The sequence below is a fragment of the Nerophis ophidion genome, linkage group LG12 (genome assembly GCF_033978795.1).
Source record: "Nerophis ophidion isolate RoL-2023_Sa linkage group LG12, RoL_Noph_v1.0, whole genome shotgun sequence".
Lineage (NCBI taxonomy): Eukaryota > Metazoa > Chordata > Actinopteri > Syngnathiformes > Syngnathidae > Nerophis > Nerophis ophidion.
The window spans coordinates 50,160,650-50,179,318 of record NC_084622.1 but is presented as its reverse complement, the minus strand read 5'-3'; the positions used below and the strand labels follow the sequence as shown (position 1 = coordinate 50,179,318).

The window sequence follows — 18,669 nt, the reverse complement described above, 5'->3', positions numbered from 1 at the left end:
TAATAGATGGTAGTTTTTGATTTAGTTTAGTTATACTGTATTTACTTTGTTTTGCTCAACATTCCTCCATCTATCCATTTTTCTACCGCTTATTCCCTTTGGGCTCGTGGGGGGCGCTGGTGCCTATCTCAGCTACATTCGGGCGGAAGGTGGAGTACACCATTGACAAGTCCCCACCTCATCGCAGGGCCAACACAGATAGACAGACAATATTCACACTCACATTCACACACTAGGGCCAATTTAGTTTTGCCAATCAACCTATCCCCAGGTGCATGTCTTTGGAAGTAGGTGGAAGCCGGAGTACCCTGAAGGAACCCACGCAGTCACAAGGAGGACATGCAAACTCCATCCAGAATGATCCCGAGCCCGGGATTGAACCCGGGACTACTCAGGACCTTCGTATCGTGAGGCAGACGCACTAACCCCTCTTCCACCGTGCTGCCCTTTGCTCAACCAATTGTATGTAATAAAAACAAATAATGAAGTAGTTTATATATTGTGTTGATATTGTTGAAGGGGAAGTAGACCTTTTTTTTGTAATTTTGCCTATCGTTCACAATCATTATGAAAAACATGAAGACGAACGGATTTTGTTTTTTAATGCTTTCTAATTATTAAATAAACGTAAATAAAAGTCTGCTTACAGCAGAGCCAGTGGGAGGTCCTCTACTCCGCCAATAAAATCTGATAAATAACCATTCAAAAAGCACCAACAATACTCCATTTACATTTCGTGACTTCAATATTAGTGATATTGTTATTATAAGTGCTAACACAGACAAACTATTTATAGCGGTGACGTGATCACTACCCTGTGTGCCGATGTTTACATCTTTGAGTGGTCTGCTGCTTCCTTGCTTCTTTGTTCCCTGCAAAATTATTCTAAATCATAAATCCTGCATCTCACCTGGAACATAGATAGCTTAGGATATATTCCGACAATTTGGGTCACATTGACAGCCATTTAGGACTTGCATCGGGCAAGAAAAACATGAAAAGAGCTCGATCCCCTCAATGCGAACCACCCACTCCCATGCCTCTTATAATGATTGTGAACGATAGGCACAATTCCAAAAAAAGTGCAGTACCCATTTAAACTGTCAATAACACTCACCATAAATACATATGAATTCATAGTTAAACATGTAATCGGTATCGCTATTGGTATCTGTGATGTTTTTATTTCCCTGCCTTCTCGGTTGCTTGTGATTCGTCTCCTCAGCTCATTAGCCTCCAGCGAGGGCCGGACACTAGACACACCTGCAACCACTTCCCACGGAGTATTTAAGCCCGTCACCCACTACTGGTCCTTGTCGGTTAATTTTCTGTTCCTGCACCTCCCACGTGCATGTGCCTGCGTCGCTCCGTCAGACCGGTACGTTTCAATTCCACATCTGTGTATTTCCTAACCTTGTGATGTTTTATTTTCTAGCTTCACTGAGGCAGTAAAGACTTTTGCCTGCGCCCTTGTGCGTCCCGGCCTTCCCACTGCCAACCACTGTGGAACCGGCTTCAGTTAATGTACATGGTGTGCCCTTTATACCCCATTGCTTTACATTGCACTTTTTTGACTGATTAAATATATTCCCGTTTGTTATTCAAACTTGCCTCCCCCCATCACCAGTTCTTAACAGGTATCGCCTGATCTCACTCATAGTTGATCAGTATCGGAACCGGCAGCTTAAATCCCCCCTCATCGGAACATCCCTCTTTGCCAGACAATATGACTGAACAGAAAGGATCTGTGTTGACCATTTTGCAACTTTGTCACCTCATTTAGCGAGTAGGTCTATGTAGTAAAGGGAACATTATCACCAAACCTATGCAAGCGTCAATATATACTTTGATGTTGCAGAAAAAAGACCATGTATTTTTTTAACCGATTTCCGAACTCTAAATGGGTGAATTTTGGCGAATTAAACGCCTTTCTGTTTATCGGTCTTTTAGCGATGACATCAGAACGTGACGTCACCGTCATTTTCACATTTCAAACACCGGGTCTCAGCTCTGTTATTTTCCGTTTTTTCGACTATTTTATGGAACCTTGGAGACATCATGCCTCGTCGGTGTGTTGTCGGAGGGTGTAACAACACTAACGGGGAGGGATTCAAGTTGCACCACTGGCAAGAAACCTTCCGCCAGACCCCCGTTGAATGTGCCAGAGTGTCTGCACATTTTACCGGCGATGCTAAGACAGACATGGCACAGAGATGTATGGATAACCTGCAGATGCATTTGCAACGATTAAGTCAACGAAATCACAAAGGTGAGTTTTGTTGATGTTGTTGACTTATGTGCTAATCAGACATACTTGGTCGCAGCATGAATACCAGCTAATCGATGCTAACATGCTACGCTAATCGATGCTAACATGCTATTTAGGCTAGCTGTATGTACATTTGAAACTAGATACCCACATTTAATGCGGAACAAACACTTACCAATCGACGGATTTAAGTTGCTCCAGTGTCACAAGACGCGAAAGTCCTGATCGTTTGGTCCGCACATTTTACCGGCGATGCTAATAAGGCAGCCATGCCATGGGCCACTTCATTAGGTACGCCCATGCTATGGCCGAATAGCGTCAATAGCTATTCGCTCAATAGCTTCAGTTTCTTAATCAATTTGGTTTTCGCTATCTGCCTCCATACTCCGACCATCCGTTTTAATACATGCGTAATCTGTTGAATCGCTTAAACCGCTGAAATCCGAGTCTGAATCCGAGCTAATGTCGCTATATCTTGCTGTGGTAACCGTCATGTTGTTTGTATTGGCAGCACTGTATGACGTCACAGGGAAATGGACAGTGGTTTTGCAAATAGCGAAAATCAAGAACTTTAAAGCTTTTTTTAGGGATATTCTGGGAGGTGTAAAATTTTAAAAAAAACTTCGAAAAATAAAACAAGCCACAGGTAACTGATTTTTATTGTTTTTAACCCTTTTGAAATTGTGATAATGTTCCCCTTTAAAGGTGAAAGAGAAGAGTTAGTCTTGTGTCGTCCGTTTATAAGCAAATCAAATACAACAAAACAAATATGTATTTTGTAGTTTTTAAAATAAAACCATTAATATATCGAAAATCGAGTTTTCCGAGAGAAAAATCAGGATTTAATTTTGGATCAAAATTGTGCAGCCCTATAGTGTATTTTGAGTAGAAGAGGTTTTAAAATTACAAGCTTGGAATCTCCAGCATTTGCAATAAAACTGTTCAGATATGAAGTCAGAGGGCCATTGATTGTGTTGTATAGTTGCCACAGCCACTCCCCTAAAGTTGACACAAACACTACGAGACCGACCAGAATATACTGATTTTACAACATTGCAGACCTGAACTATCATTATCCAAGGTTACCACTTCAAACAAGTCCGGCCCAGTCCACCATGTCTGTTTTCCCTTTATAAACATTTGAGGGCAAGGCAGTCTTAACACAGGTAGGTCAGGGTCAACGTCAGGGTCATGCTATTCACTCTGCATGAGACATGACTGTAAATGCAAACAAGAGCTCTTTAAAAACAAAACGCCTCTTTATAGATCATGATTTAAATGTCATAAAGTGGGAATCATACAGCAGCTTTGTACTTGATTTTTAACAAACTAAGTCCTTAAAAGGAAACTGCACTTTTTGGGGGGGAATTATGCCTATTGTTCAGAATCCTTATTAGAGACAAGAAGACCCAAATATATTAGTTTTTTTGCATTCTAACTTGTAGTAATCAGCTGCAGGGTTGGCTAGCAATGCAACTAATGGGACGAATGCATTCTGCATAGGGCTGGGCGATATATCGATGTACTCGATATATCGCGGGTTTGTCTCTGTGCGATATAAAATATGAATAAGTCGTGATATTCGAGTATACGTCCTCACGCAGTTGCTTTTAGCTGCAAACATTATACTACAGGCGTTTCCCACTCTTTGTCTGTTTTTTACAGAGACTTAAAACAAGCGTACCTTCTTACATACTGACGCGCGCGAGCAGAGAGGTAGCGACATGGGTAACGTTAGCAGTGGCAGGTGCTAACGCTGCGTTGCTAGTGGTAACACGAGAGAAAGAAGGTGCGAATCCGGTAACAAATGAAGGAATAATTAATTCCCAAGAAAAACAGCACGGGGTCCATCGTCTGGCTGTGGTTTGGCTTCAAGTGGGAAGATGTTTTACAAGTATGCGGCAAAAGCGTTGCTACAAAAAGTAGCAGCACTGCTAATTTTAGTCACCCGCTAGAGAATGAAGAGTGCTTGAAACTCCGCATGTCAACATCTCATGGTGCCACACGAACCTCTTGCAGCTCAATCCGTCAAACACCAAGGAACTGGTCATTGACTTTGGGAGGTCGAGTCCACGGTCACAACCTATTGTGATCGAGGGAGTTGAGGTACAGACCGTGGACTCATTCAAGTACCTCGGGGTTTGGGTGGACAATAAGTTGGACTGGACTGTTAACACGGACCACCAGTACAAGAAAGGACAGAGCAGGCTGTACTTCCTCAGGAGACTGCACTCCTTCAACATTTGTAGAAAACTCCTGTGGATGTACTACCAGTCTGTGGTTGCCAGTGTTCTGTTCTACATGGTAGTGTGCTGGGGGGGCAGTACATCTAAGAAGGACAGCTCCAGACTTGAGAAACTGATCAGGCGGGCCGGTTCTACAATCGGAATGAAACTGGACTCACTGGTGACGGTGGCAGAGAAGAGGACTGTGGACAAACTAGTGAGCATCCTGGATGATGCCAGTCACCCTCTGCATAGCGTTATCAGTAGCCAGAGGAGCCTGTTCAGTGCTAGACTGCTTCATTCCAAGTGCAGGACTAATAGACTCAAGAACTCTTTTGTCCCACACGCCATTAGACTGTACAACTCCTCTCTGGGACGGGGGACAGGGGGTATTAGGATGACAGGGGATGCAAAACATTAACAGTGCAATACGTTTTCATAACATGGTCACTACTGCCTACTTTGTCTTGTTATATTCTTATTTTACTGTTATATTGTTATTCCCATTGTTTTTATTCTTTTTGTAATATTTCTCTATTTTGTTTCCTTTTAAACCCCCATTATTTATTTTTTACTTTTTTCTTTAAATTGATCTCAACTCTGTACACTGCTGCTGGAATTTTAATTTTCCTGAAGGAACTCTCCTGAAGGAATCAATAAAGTACTATCTATCTATCTATCTATCTATCTATCTATCTATCTATCTATCTATCTATCTATCCATCTATCTCGGCCGGTGTCACACCAACAAAATGCCCAAGCAACCATTTCTACATCAACAGCATATAAAAAAAAAGAGTCAACAGAAGGCGATAACGGCTGCAGTAACCCACCACATAGCGAAGGACATACACTCTTTGATTTCCTATTATGCAGCTCATTTTTATTTGACAGTTATTGAAATATCTTGTGTGACATCATGCACGAAAGTGCACTTTATAAGTTTTAAACTATTGCAGTGGCATTCTGTAAAAAAAGTGCACTTTAATTTAGTGTTGTTTTGATATGTCATCTTAGTGACATCATGCACAAAAGTGCACTAATAGCTTGTTTTAAAATGTCTCTGACAATCTTACACTTTCTGTTTTGGAATTTATATGAATGTTTGTGCCACCGCTTAATAACTGTTTAATAAATACAGTTTTGGTAAATTGCCTTAGTGGTGATTCCCCTCTCTGCGTGAAAGTTTAAAAGTAGCATATAGTAATGCAGTATGATCTAGAATGTTTTGATGTAGACACATAGAATAATCATACTGCTGTGATTATATGCATCATGTGTTAGTTCAAGGCTAAGGCAAAATATCGAGATGTATATCGTGTATCGGGACATGGCCTAAAAATAGAGATATTAATAAAAGGCCATATCGCCCAGCCCTAATTCTGCCTCTAAATCACTTTGAAAATGCATCTAAAACCCGCCAACAATACTTCAATTAGGTTCCGTAACCTGGATAATAACCAAGCAGTAGCAACATTGATTGATATTGTAAGAGTGAACACTAAGGAAATGTTTTGCTAGCGAGGAACACCTAAGGAGCTGTCACGCCAAAAACCTTCCCCCCCATTTACTTCCGGGGTCATGATTAATACAGACGTTTTGTTAACGCTATATTATAAAAATATAACGCTATATCAGGGGCGCTCACACTTTTTCTGCAGGCGAGCTACTTTTCAATTGACCAAGTCGAGGAGATCTACCTCATTCCTATTTATAATTTATATTTATTTTTTTATGAGACATTTTTGTTAACAAGTTAATGGTGTTTAATGATAATACAAGCATGTTTAACACACATAGATTCCTTTCTTTCATGAAGACAAGAATATAAGTTGGTGTATTACCTGATTCTGATGACTTGCATTGATTGGAATTAGACAGTGGTGCTGATAACGTCCGCATTTTCAAATGGAGGAAAAAAAAAGTCCTCTTTTCTGTCCAATACCACATGAAAGTGGTTGGATTTGGCATCTCATTTGTCCAACTTGCATACTCCTTTTTAAACACTTTGTTATGAGAGTAGCATATGTGTGTGGCCTTTTAATGTCTGGCAGCAGGTGAGTGACGTCAGTGAGTGTGCGGGTGGGCAAGCAAGTGAGAAAGCGGCCGCTGAGGGCGGGGGAGAAATACATTGGCATCAAACTCCGTAGCTTGCTAGCTTGTGCACGCTAGCTTTCTGAGACTCTTATTTTGTTAGCACAGGCAGGATGAAACAGGTCTTTTATGGTGAAGACAGGAACTGTGCAGTCGGTCTTTCGAGTTTTGACAGTAGGTACGGAGTCTCTAGAAATAAAATGTGTTTCTCTGCGTCCGCCCTGTTAGTGATTTTTTTTCTTAAATATGAGCTCGCAGCAGCCAGCGTCATCTCACAAGATCCTCGGGTGCCGAGAATGTCAAACAACTGACGAAAGTGAAGTCTTGGTATGATTGATGATTGCTCATTTTTATGTCTATTTTTTAATGCCTGGCTTGAGATCGACTGACACACCCTCCGAGATCGACCAGTCGATCGCGATCGACGTAATGGGCACCCCTGCGCTATATTATAAAAATACGGATGTTTTGTTAACGCTATATTATAAAAAAATTAAAAAAACAATTTACAAACACAAGCTATGGGATGACATAAGAGGAAACGTGACCCCGGAAGTAAATACGTCATCCCATAGCTTGTGTTTGTAAATTGTTTTGTAATTTTTTTAATAATATAGCGTTAACAAAACGTCTGTATTTTTATAATATAGCGTTATATTTTTATAATATAGCGTTAACAAAACGTCTGTATTAATCATGACCCTGGAAGTAAATGGGGGGGTTGTAGGGGGGAAGAAATTTGGCGTGACAGCACACATCGCCGTGCTATGGCATTAGCTGTCAGCTAACTAGCTACGGCAAAAGGTAAGCTAGCAACAGCGTCAACAACTGAATGGCTTTTGAGCCTGTTTGTAATGTGATAAGTAAGTAACTGATAAAGTAGGGTGAGGGGGTGTTTTCGGACTGGCCCTTAAGATGCAACCTATTATATGCGTGCATTTTTTACGAACCAGAAAAAAATCAGAGCCTCAGCTTTAGGAGTGTCATACATATGACATTTTTCCAGTAATGAGTAATCTAATGACCATTACATACGCCGTAAATGTTACGTTTGATCCAGCATCGCACGCTACTTTGGAAGAAGTTGTTGTTGTTGGTAGTTGTTCTAATGTCAACAACACTTGAGAATTTGAGCAAGTTCACTTCAGGAAGTAGCTGTTTAGTAGTACAAGCATCAGCTATAACACACACAAGTAATGCACAATTACTGCGGGGAATAATTAAGAACAATTAAGTAAATAATTAATCATGTAATTCTAAAAAGACCCTATTTGTGGACAAGGCGAGACAACGCCAATAATGCACATTCAGCCGTTTTGTGAACTATCAGTAAACACGTTCAACAGAAGCTGCCGTCAGAAACATTTCTTTCCACTCAGTTATTCCTTGCAGACTACTAATGAAAAAGCACACTTTAATGCAGGGGTGTCGAACTCGTTTTCATTGGGGGCCACATGGCAGTTACGGCTGCCCTCAGAGGGCCACTTGTAACAGTGAATAATACATACATTTGAAATTGCTTCATTACACAATTATGTATTGTTATATATTTTTACGTACACTGTAAGAAAAACATATAGATTTTAGAGTAAAGTTTAGCCGCCAAAATTTTACCATAGAATTAAAATGTTTTTTACAATGTATACTGTAAATGTAAATGGGAAAACAGTACCACTGTTTTACTGTAAAATCTACAGTTTTTGTTTTTACAGTGTTTTACTGTAAATGTAAAAACAATATAACAGATTATTTTGTTTTTTTTTTACAGTAAAATTCTGGCAACTGAGCTACTAGTTTTTTACCTTTTTTTTTTTTTTTTTTTTACATTAGATTAGATAGTACTTTATTTATTCCGTCAGGAGAGTTCGTACAATTTGATAGATAAGTTGCTTGAAAATCATGAGTCAAGCAGATATTGGAGAACTTATTTTGATGTTTGGAATGTGTGATAACATTATATCACAATAATTTGTTGCAATATTTGATTAAGTTAAAAATAGATACAATTGCATACAGTACATATATTTTTTTCTGTCAAACTAGAAAGTTGACTACATCTAGATATAAATAGATGCATGGTAATTCAAGGCCTTTGCGGGCCACATAAAATGAGGTGGCAGGCCAGATTTGGCCCCTGGGCCTTGAGTTTGACACTTGTATTTCAATGTAACGCCTTTAAACTACATATGGCAGAAATATGAAAGTTAAAAAAAAAAATAACACATTGATTACTTTTCCTAGTAATTACATCTTTTACGGTGATACAGTGGTAATTTCATTACTTTTTGGGCAAAGAACAGAGAAACTTTATTTACTTTTTAGAAGTCATTTTTCTAAAACTGACTTTAACACTGAGGTACTTACCGAACAGTAATTATAATGACTGTTTCGCATATCTATACTACCTAAAAAATGTTCAATTGCACAGTAGAAAACATTAAATTGCAGAGCAAACAATATACACAAACAAAATGAGTTCAACAATCTGGTTAAAAACATTCAAAGCCTGGACTATTTTGCATCCCAAAGTCCATTAGACCTCTGATCTGTGACGGCCATTATTAACCTTGAAATGAAGCGCTCAAAACATCACTTCCTTGTCAGTCCGAGATTTAGTCATTCCCTTTCCGGTCACTTTAATTGTAAGTTTTGCTTCTGGTATTATGTTTTGTGAAACTAAGTTGTTCCGTAAAGTAACGTTCCAAATCCCAAATCATTTTGGCCACATCCGCTGAGTCTTTACTTCCTCATTCGACACTGGCTGACTCAGCTGTCAATCTGGGATTTGGGATGTTCCCTTTCTGGTTTATGTGATTGTAATTTCTTTTGGGTTTTGTTTTTGTGTAGACTTGAAATTCTAAGATGTTTCGTCATTTGTTATTTTGTTTTCTGTAATTGTATTTTTTTTCATGAAATATTCGTACTTATCAGCCGGGGGACTAAAATAAAAACATTTCCGGACCATAGGGCGCACCAGATTATAAGGCGCACTACCAATGAATGGTCTATTTTCGATCTTTTTTCATATATAAGGAGTCATGTAATTGTATTTTTTTTTTTCTAAATTGAAACCACTTCCCTGTGGTCTACATAACATGTAATGGTGGTTCTTTGGTCAAAATGTTGCATAGATTATGTCTTACAGAGCATCTTCAAGCCGCTTTCTGAGAGTCGCTTCAGCATGCGCCAATTTGTTTGGTGGCCTTATTTACGTGGCTCACCTTCGACAGCGTCTTCTCCCTGTCATCTTTGTTGTAGCGGTGTAGCGTGCAAGGACGGGAGTGGAAGAAGTGTCAAAAGATGGAGCTAACTGTTTTAATGACATTCAGACTTTACTATAATCAATAACAGAGCAGCATTTCTTCACCTGTGGCTCACTAGTACAACAACAACTTCGGAAATGTGTCCCGTGATAAACCGTCCGACCGGAACTCTCAAATAACTAAAGTTTCTTAGCGCTTCCATGGTGAGTTTACTGAGATACAAGTACAAGCAATAACTTTACACTACTTTATATTAGAAATAGCAACAGCGGAGGATGAATGTCTCATAACAAGAAGACAATGAAAAAGAAGAAGCTTATCGACTACAAAGGCAGACGCGCACAATTTTTCAGGACTTATGCAGATCCCAAATACACATCAGCAGGTACCAGAAGGTAAGAAAGTTGCTTTTGCATAATATTGCGATACAAAACGCCTGAAAATGTCTGACCTTAAACACACACCATAATAATACTCGTATGTTGAAGCCCAGTACAATCCATCAAGCGGTGCGGCTTCATAGCTTACCAAAGTCATACTAAAACATTTTAATGGATTTTTGAGAACCGTGTATAATGTCCTATATTTTCAACGGAACATATAACATTTTTGGTGTTGTTTATTTGAGTCATTTTGCAGTCTATCCATCCATCTTCTTCCGCTTATCCGAGGTCGGGTCGCGGGGGCAACAACCTAAGCAGGGAAACCCAGACTTCCCTTTCCCCAGCCACTTCGTGTAGCTCTTCCCGGGGGATCCCGAGGCGTTCCCAGGCCAGCCGGGAGACATAGTCTTCCCAACGTGTCCTGGGTCTTCCCCGTGGCCTCCTACCGGTTGGACGTGCCCTAAACACCTCCCTAGGGAGGCGTTCGGGTGGCATCCTGACCAGATGCCCGAACCACCTCATCTGGCTCCTCTCGATGTGAAGGAGCAGCGGCTTTACTTTGAGTTCCTCCCGGATGACAGAGCTTCTCACCCTATCTCTAAGGGAGAGCCCCGCCACACGGCGGAGGAAACTCATTTCGGCCGCTTGTACCCGTGATCTACTCCTTCCGGTCATGACCCAAAGCTCATGACCATAGGTGAGGATGGGAACGTAGATCGACCGGTAAATTGAGAGCTTTGCCTTCCGGCTCAGCTCCTTCTTCACCACAACGGATCGGTACAACGTCCGCATTACTGAAGACACCGCACCGATCCGCCTGTCGATCTCACGATCCACTCTTCCCTCACTCGTGAACAAGACTCCTAGGTACTTGAACTCCTCCACTTGGGGCAGGGTCTCCTCCCCAACCTGGAGATGGCATTCCACCCTTTTCCGGGCGAGAATCATGGACTCGGACTTGGAGGTGCTGATTCTCATTCCGGTCGCTTCACACTCGGCTGCAAACCGATCCAGTAAGAGCTGAAGATCCCGGTTCAATGAAGCCATCAGGACCACATCATCTGCAAAAAGCAGAGACCTAATCCTGCGGTCACCAAACTGGAACCCCTCAACGCCTTGACTGCGCCTAGAAATTCTGTCCATAAAAGTTATAAACAGAATCGGTGACAAAGGACAGCCTTGGCGGAGTCCAACTCTCACTGGAAATGTGTTCGACTTACTGCCGGCAATGCGGCATTTTGCAGTCTATATGTATCTTTTGTGTCTGACTGCCATTATATTGCAGTCTACACGTATCTCTTAAGTGTGCCTGTCATCTACTGGCCACATTTATCACTTCACCATGTACCGAATAAAATAGCTTCAAGGTCGGTAAGCAAAACCAGAATTATTCCGTACATTAGGTGCCCTGGGTTATAAGGCGCATTGTCGAGTTTTGAGAAAAAGAAATGACTTAAAGTGCGCCTTATAGTCCGGAAAATACGGTACATGTGATCGGTATCGGTATTGATATGAGCCAATCCTGCTCATGGAGAAACGATATCGGAAATAGTATAAAACACAGATTGGAACATCCTTATTTTTTTTAATATTACACACATTTCCCCTTTTGAGATGATAATTAATATCATGAATGGTGAAAAAATAAATACAGAAAAGATAAAGATAAATAAAGCACCGACTCACCAAGCGGATCAGCCTTGCCATCCTTATCAGGTACAGTGAACACGCCGACCACCTTGTGACCTTGGTTCCTCAGATTGCTGTATACCTCCTTTCCAAACAGGCTCTGGCCAATTATAGCTAGTTTGAGCTTATTCTGGAAATAATGCTGTAATGAGAGGGAACAAGACATTAGTGGTAGGCCTCAACTGTTACTATCCATGCACAAATAGACATGGTTACACAAACCCGCTTCCATAATAGCACTGGTGTCGAAAAAAGAAGTAACTCTCCGTGCCTCATTTCGGTGCTTAATAAATGCTGACTAAGCACCTGCAACAAGCGCTTGATAGTGATATTGTACAAGTAAAAGTCTTTAAGAAGGATAAGAAAGTCCAACGCTCTCTTTAAAGGCCTACTGAAATGAGATTTTCTTATTTAAACGGGGATAGCAGGTCCATTCTATGTGTCATACTTGATCATTTCGTGATATTGCCATATTTTTGCTGAAAGGATTTAGTAGAGAACATGTTAGATGTAAATATAAACGGAATACAATGATTTGCAAAACCTTTTCAACCCATATTCAGTTGAATGCACTACAAAGACAACATATTTGATGTTCAAACTCCATCCATCCATCAGTTTTCTACCGCTTATTCCCTTTTGGAGTCACAGGGGGCGCTGGTGCCTATCTCAGCTACAATCGGGCGGAAGGCGGTGTACACCTTGGACAAGTCGCCACCTCATCGCAGAAGTTCAAACTCATAAACTTTATTTTCTTTTTGCAAATAATACTTAATTTAGAATTTCATGGCTGCAACACGTGCCAAAGGAGTTGGGAAAGGGCATGTTCACCACTGTGTAACGTGGCCTTTCCTTTTAACAACATTCAGTAAACGTTTGGGAACTGACGACAGACATTTTTTAAGCTTCTCAGGTGGAATTCTTTCCCATTCTTGCTTGATGTACGGCTTAAGTTGTTCAACAGTCCGCGGGTCTCCGTTGTGGTATTTTAGGCTTCATAATGCGCCACACATTTTCAATGGGAGACAGGTCTGGACTACAGGCAGGCCAGTCTAGTACCCGCACTCTTTTACTATGAAGCCACGTTGATGTAACACGTGGCTTGGCATTGTCTTGCTGAAATAAGCAAGGGCGTCCATGACAACGTTGCTTGGACGGCAACATATGTTGCTCCAAAACCTGTATGTACCTTTCAGCATTAATGGCGCCTTCACAGATCTGTAAGTTACCCATGTCTTGGGCATTAATACACCCCCATAACATCACAGATGCTGTCTTTTCAACTTTGCGCCTATAACAACCCGGATGGTTATTTTCCTTTTTTGTCCCGAGTTTGTCCACAGTTTCCAAAAACCATTTGAAATATGGACTCGTCAGACCACAGAACACTTTTCCAATTTGTATCAGTCCATCTTAGAGTAGCTCAGGCCCAGTGAAGCCGACGGCGTTTCTGGGTGTTGTTGATTAACGGTTTTCGCCTTGCACAGGAGAGTTTTAACTTGCACTTACAGATGTAGCGACCAACTGTAGTTACTGACAGTGGGTTTCTGAAGTGTTCCTGAGCCCGTGTGGTGATATCCTTTACACACTGATGTCGCTTGTTGATGCAGTAAAGCCTGAGGGATCGAAGGTCACGGGCTAAGCTGCTTACGTGCAGTGATTTCTCCAGATTCTCTGAACCCTTTGATGATATTACGGACTGTAGATGGTGAAATCCCTAAATTCCTTGCAATAGCTGGTTGAGAAAGGTTTTTCTTCATCTGTTCAACAATTTGCTCACGCATTTGTTGACAAAGGGGTGTACCTCGCCCCATCCTTTCTTGTGAAAGACTTGTGAAAGACTGAGCATCTGTTCCCAATTAGCCTGCACACCTGTGGAATGTTCCAAATAAGTGTTTGATGAGCATTCCTCAACATTATCAGTATTTATTGCCACCTTTCCCAACTTCTTTGTCACGTGTTGCTGGCATCAAATTCTAAAGTTAATAATTATTTGCAAAAAAAAAAAAAAAATATCACTTCGAAAACCAAATCTGTTGTCTTTGTAGCATATTCAATTGAATATGGGTTGAAAATGATTTGCAAATCATTGTATTCCGTTTCTATTTACATCTAACACAATTTCCCAACTCATATGGAAACGGGGTTTGTATATTCCTGACGCGTTAATTGACGAAAAGAGTGCGCATTCACCGCGGCGAGAGCGCAATGATGTCATGTTATCGATGTGGACAAACACAATAGTGGAGCCTTTTTTTAGACAATATAATTTGCCCAAGAGTGACAAGCGGTTGAAAATAGATTGGAAAGGACAAATAAAAAAAAACAACCTTAGGACTTCCTGCGGCCCAGATTTTGGACGCTGGCGAGCCGTATTCCGGCCGCTGGCCGTAGTTTGGAGACTCCTGATCTGAACAATTTTTTTCTATGCTTTTATTGTAATATTTTCAGTTTGTTTTATTTTTGGCCAAAGTAAGACAAAGAAAATAATCTTAAGTTGTCTTATTTTTTTGTTTTAATGCCATGATTGGGACGGCATGGCGCTGTTGGTAGAGTGGCTGTGCCACCAACCTGAGGGTTCCTGGTTCGATCCCCATCTGTGTCCTTGGGCAAGACACTTCACCCTTGCTCCTGATGGATCGTGGTTAGGGCCTTTGCATGGCAGCTCCCTCTATCAGTGTGTGAATGGGTGAATGAGGAAATAGTGTCAAAGCGCTTTGAGTACCTTGAAGGTAGAAAAGCGCTATACTAGTATAACCCATTTACCATTTTAATAGTCCGGCCCGCTTGTGCACGGATTTCCCTCCATGTGGCCCCTGAGCTAAAATGAGTTGGACACCCCTGAAGTACAGTATTACAGTATATGTAACAGCTGCGGCAACGACAAAAAAAAAGGGCAGCATGAAATAGAGAGTAGATCCAGCAGAAAATAGACGTTACGAAGACTTGCTCAGTGGCCTTGTGGTTAGAGTGTCCGCCCTGAGATTGGTAGGTCGTGAGTGCAAACCCCAGCCAAGTCATACCAAAGACTATACCTCCCTGCTTGGCACTCAGCATCAGGGCTTGGAATTGGGGGTTAAGTCACCAAAATGATTCCCGAGCGCGGCCACCGCTGGTGCTCAATGCTCCCCTCACCTCCCAGGGGATGGAATAAGGTTCAAGGTTCAAGGTTCAAGTTTCATTTGTCACATGCACACTACAGTGTAGCATTTCACTGTGGTGTAGTCACTACACCACAGTGAAATGCTTTTTTCCATGCTCTTCAGATATTGCGTACAGTGGGTCCAAACACTGGTTGCAGAATCTAATACATTAAATACAAAGAAATACAACAATTGAATAGCTCTGATGTACATTAATTACAAGACAGTTAAGTTGCACAACTGGATGGGTCAAATGCAAAGTAGGGATGCACCGATTAATCGGTAACCGAATATATTTGGCCGAATATGGCAAAAAAATGCCACATTCGGCCTTCGGTGGAATGAGTTAAAAACAAGGCCGAATAGTGGCGTGTGACGCAATTTTTTGACGCGGTGACGCAATCAACCAACGTGCAGTGACGTGGTGACGTTGGGATATGTTGTGTACCTGTATAAGTGTATGAGGTTACAAGCACACACTTATTGAGATTCAGTGGGGCCTCTGTTTACATTATTAGCCTGTTGTGTAGGCTACCTGTATAAGTGTATGAGGTTACAAGCACACACTTATTGAGATTTAGTGGGTCCTCTGTTTACATTATTAGCCTGTTGTGTAGGCTACCTGTATAAGTGTATGAGGTTACAAGCACACACTTAATTGAGATTTACTTAAGCCTTATGTTTACATTATTAGCATATCTACTGTGGCTAAGCAGACTTTTGCCAAATGGACAATAATTCATTTGTTGTGGGTTTATCCACTTTAATGCACTTTATTTTTTTTTGGAATGCATGTTTTGCTTGAAGGCCTAATATAAATGAAAAATGTGGTGCTTTTTTTGAAAAGCAAAGGCTAAATTAAAAAAATGTCAATATTCAATAAAAAATTACTTTATTTGAAAAACATGTCTAAATATTTATTCTAGGCTATATATGCAATTTAAAAAAAAAATGAAAAACTGCATTCATTATGGGCTTCACGGTGGCAGAGGGGTTAGTGCGTCTGCGTCCTGGGTTCAAATCCAGGCTCGGGATCTTTCTGTGTGGAGTTTGCATGTTCCCCCCGTGAATGCCACACTAAATTGGCCCTAGTGTGTGAATGTGAGTGTGAATGTTGTCTGTCTATCTGTGTTGGCCCTGTGACTTGTCCAGGGTGTACCCTGCCTTCCGCCCGATTGTAGCTGAGATAGGCGCCAGCGCCCCCCGTGACCCCGGAAGGGAATAAGCGGTAGAAAATGGATGGATGGATGGATGCATTCATTATTCGGTATTCGGCCAAGCGTTTAAATTTTATTCGGCTTCGGCGACAAATTTTCATTTCGGTGCATCCCTAATGCAAAGGGTAATTTTATCGGTATGTGACTATCAGGTATTTTAACTTTAACTTTAAAGAGCGGTAGCTAACATAGAAGCGGTTGGACACATTTGAAAAAAAAAAACCTTGAGACTTCCTGCGTTTTTTTGACGCTGGCGGGCCGTATTCAGCCTGCGGGCCGTAGTTTGGGGACCCCTGATGCAGAACGTCCGGCGGGCCCTATTTTGCCCAAGTTTGTGCTAGCTGGTGATGGACTGGTATAAAGCTGTTTATTTTACAATATATTTTCGATATTTTTTTAACACAGCAAACACCTTTTGGATTTTCTGTATGACCTTCTTCAACAGGCTATGTTTAATGATCACTTTTATTTGAAAAGGTTGAACTCTGGACACTCCAGTCTTGGATTCCAAGAAGCGATATGTTTGTTTAGGCTTGGTTCTTAGTCCCGCCCCCTCCCTTATCATCAAGCGTTTCTATTGGCTTACAAAATGTGAGAAATACTATTGGCTGAAAGAGACCACGCCCACACCCGTCCCATAGCTGTCGGAGACATGTGTGCGGGACTAAACGGGGTTTAGAGTTTCCCAGGCAGCTCTTTTTTTCTGTCAAGTGCATTTGCAGCAGCAACGTGTTCACGTTATAAACCACAGATCATTTCATGCAATAACCACAAAGCAGCCCTTAATAGCCAATAAAAAGGGTAGAAATATTTACAATATCGTATAAAAGTACTGCCCGGTCGCATCATGGCCATTGAGAGCAGTAAAAAAAAAAAAAAAGAAAAGAAATGAAGCTGATGCAACATTCTCAGGTTATGCACAGTGTGCAAGGAGCCAGGGGGGAAAAAAAGCAATTAATGACACAAGTTATTATTTCGCTGCCCGTACGTCCGGTGGAAATAAAGGCACGGACGTGGCATTTAAATCAATGCGGCGAAATCATCGTTTTACTCACAGAAGTGGAGGAGAATGTCCGAAAGGCCTGGCTGGCTGTCCACAGCATGATGTCCCCGTTATGTGTGCAGAGATGAATTGTGCGAGGTCTGCCTGTGAAACGGGCACACGATCACGACACTATCTCGTACGTGTCAGTGGGAAAAGACCGAAGTTATGAAAGCACACGCAGTAGCCCGGTGCGGGTCGAGACACGAGTCGATAATGTCGATATCATTAGCAGTATCGATGTTGGAATCACAAATATCAAATATTATTTGTTTTCCTGGACATTCTGCTACAATGTTGTTTACACTGCTATGTTTATTGGGTGTACTATACATTCCGCCCGATTGTAGCTGAGATAGGCGCCAGCGCCCCCCGCGACCCCGAAAGGGAATAAGCGGTAGAAAATGGATGGATGGATGGATGTTGTTATTATAAAAAAAAAAAATAAAAAAAAAAATAAATAAATAAAATAAATAAAAAAATTATATATATCCATCCATCCATTTTCTACCGCTTATTCCCTTTCGGGGTCGCGGGGGGCGCTGGCACCTATCTACCAACTACAATCGGGCGGAAAGCGGGGTACACCCTGGACAAGTCGCCACCTCATCACAGGGCCAACACAGATAGACAGACAACATTCACACTCACATCCACACACTAGGGCCAATTTAGTATTGCCAATCAACCTATCCCCAGGTGCATGTCTTTGGAGGTGGGAGGGGCCTATCCCCAGGTGCATGTCTTTGGAGGTGGGAGGGGCCTATCCCCAGGTGCATGTCTTTGGAGGTGGGAGGAAGCCGGAGTACCCGGAGGGAACCCACGCATTCACGGGGAGAACATGCACACTCCACACAGAAAGATCCCGAGCCTGGGATTGAACCCAGGACTGCAGGAACTTCGTATTGTGAGGCAGACGCACTAACCCCTCTGCCACTGTGAAGCCCATATATATATATATATATATATATATATATATATATATATATATATATATATATATATATATATATATATATATATATATATATATATATATATATATATATATCCATCCATCCATTTTCTACCGCTTATTCCCTTTTTTGGGGTCGCGGGGGGCGCTGGCGCCTATCTCAGCTACAATCGGGCGGAAGGCGGGGTACACCCTGGACAAGTCGCCACCTCATCGCAGGGCCAACACAGATAGACAGACAATATTCACACTCACATTCACACACTAGGGCCAATTTAGTGTTGAGGTGGCGACTTGTCCAGGGTGTACCCTGCCTTCCGCCTGATTGTAGCTGAGATAGGCGCCAGCGCCCCCCGCGACCCTGTAAGGGAATAAGCGGTAGAATGGAT

General features: G+C 41.6%; 1 protein-coding gene across 1 annotated transcript in view; it reads right to left on the bottom strand.

The window, feature by feature from the left end:
• Positions 1–17,511, bottom strand: part of LOC133563520 (mitochondrial 10-formyltetrahydrofolate dehydrogenase-like) — a 97,681-nt gene extending 80,170 nt beyond the window's left edge. The window contains exons 1-2 of the mRNA XM_061917683.1: positions 17,339–17,511; positions 11,921–12,065 (exon numbers count right to left, since the gene is read on the bottom strand). Coding sequence (XP_061773667.1) covers positions 11,921–12,065; positions 17,339–17,386 — 193 coding nt within the window. The 5' untranslated portion in view covers positions 17,387–17,511. The remainder of the gene's footprint in view (positions 1–11,920; positions 12,066–17,338) is intronic.
• Between the last annotated feature and the right edge of the window lie 1,158 nt (positions 17,512–18,669).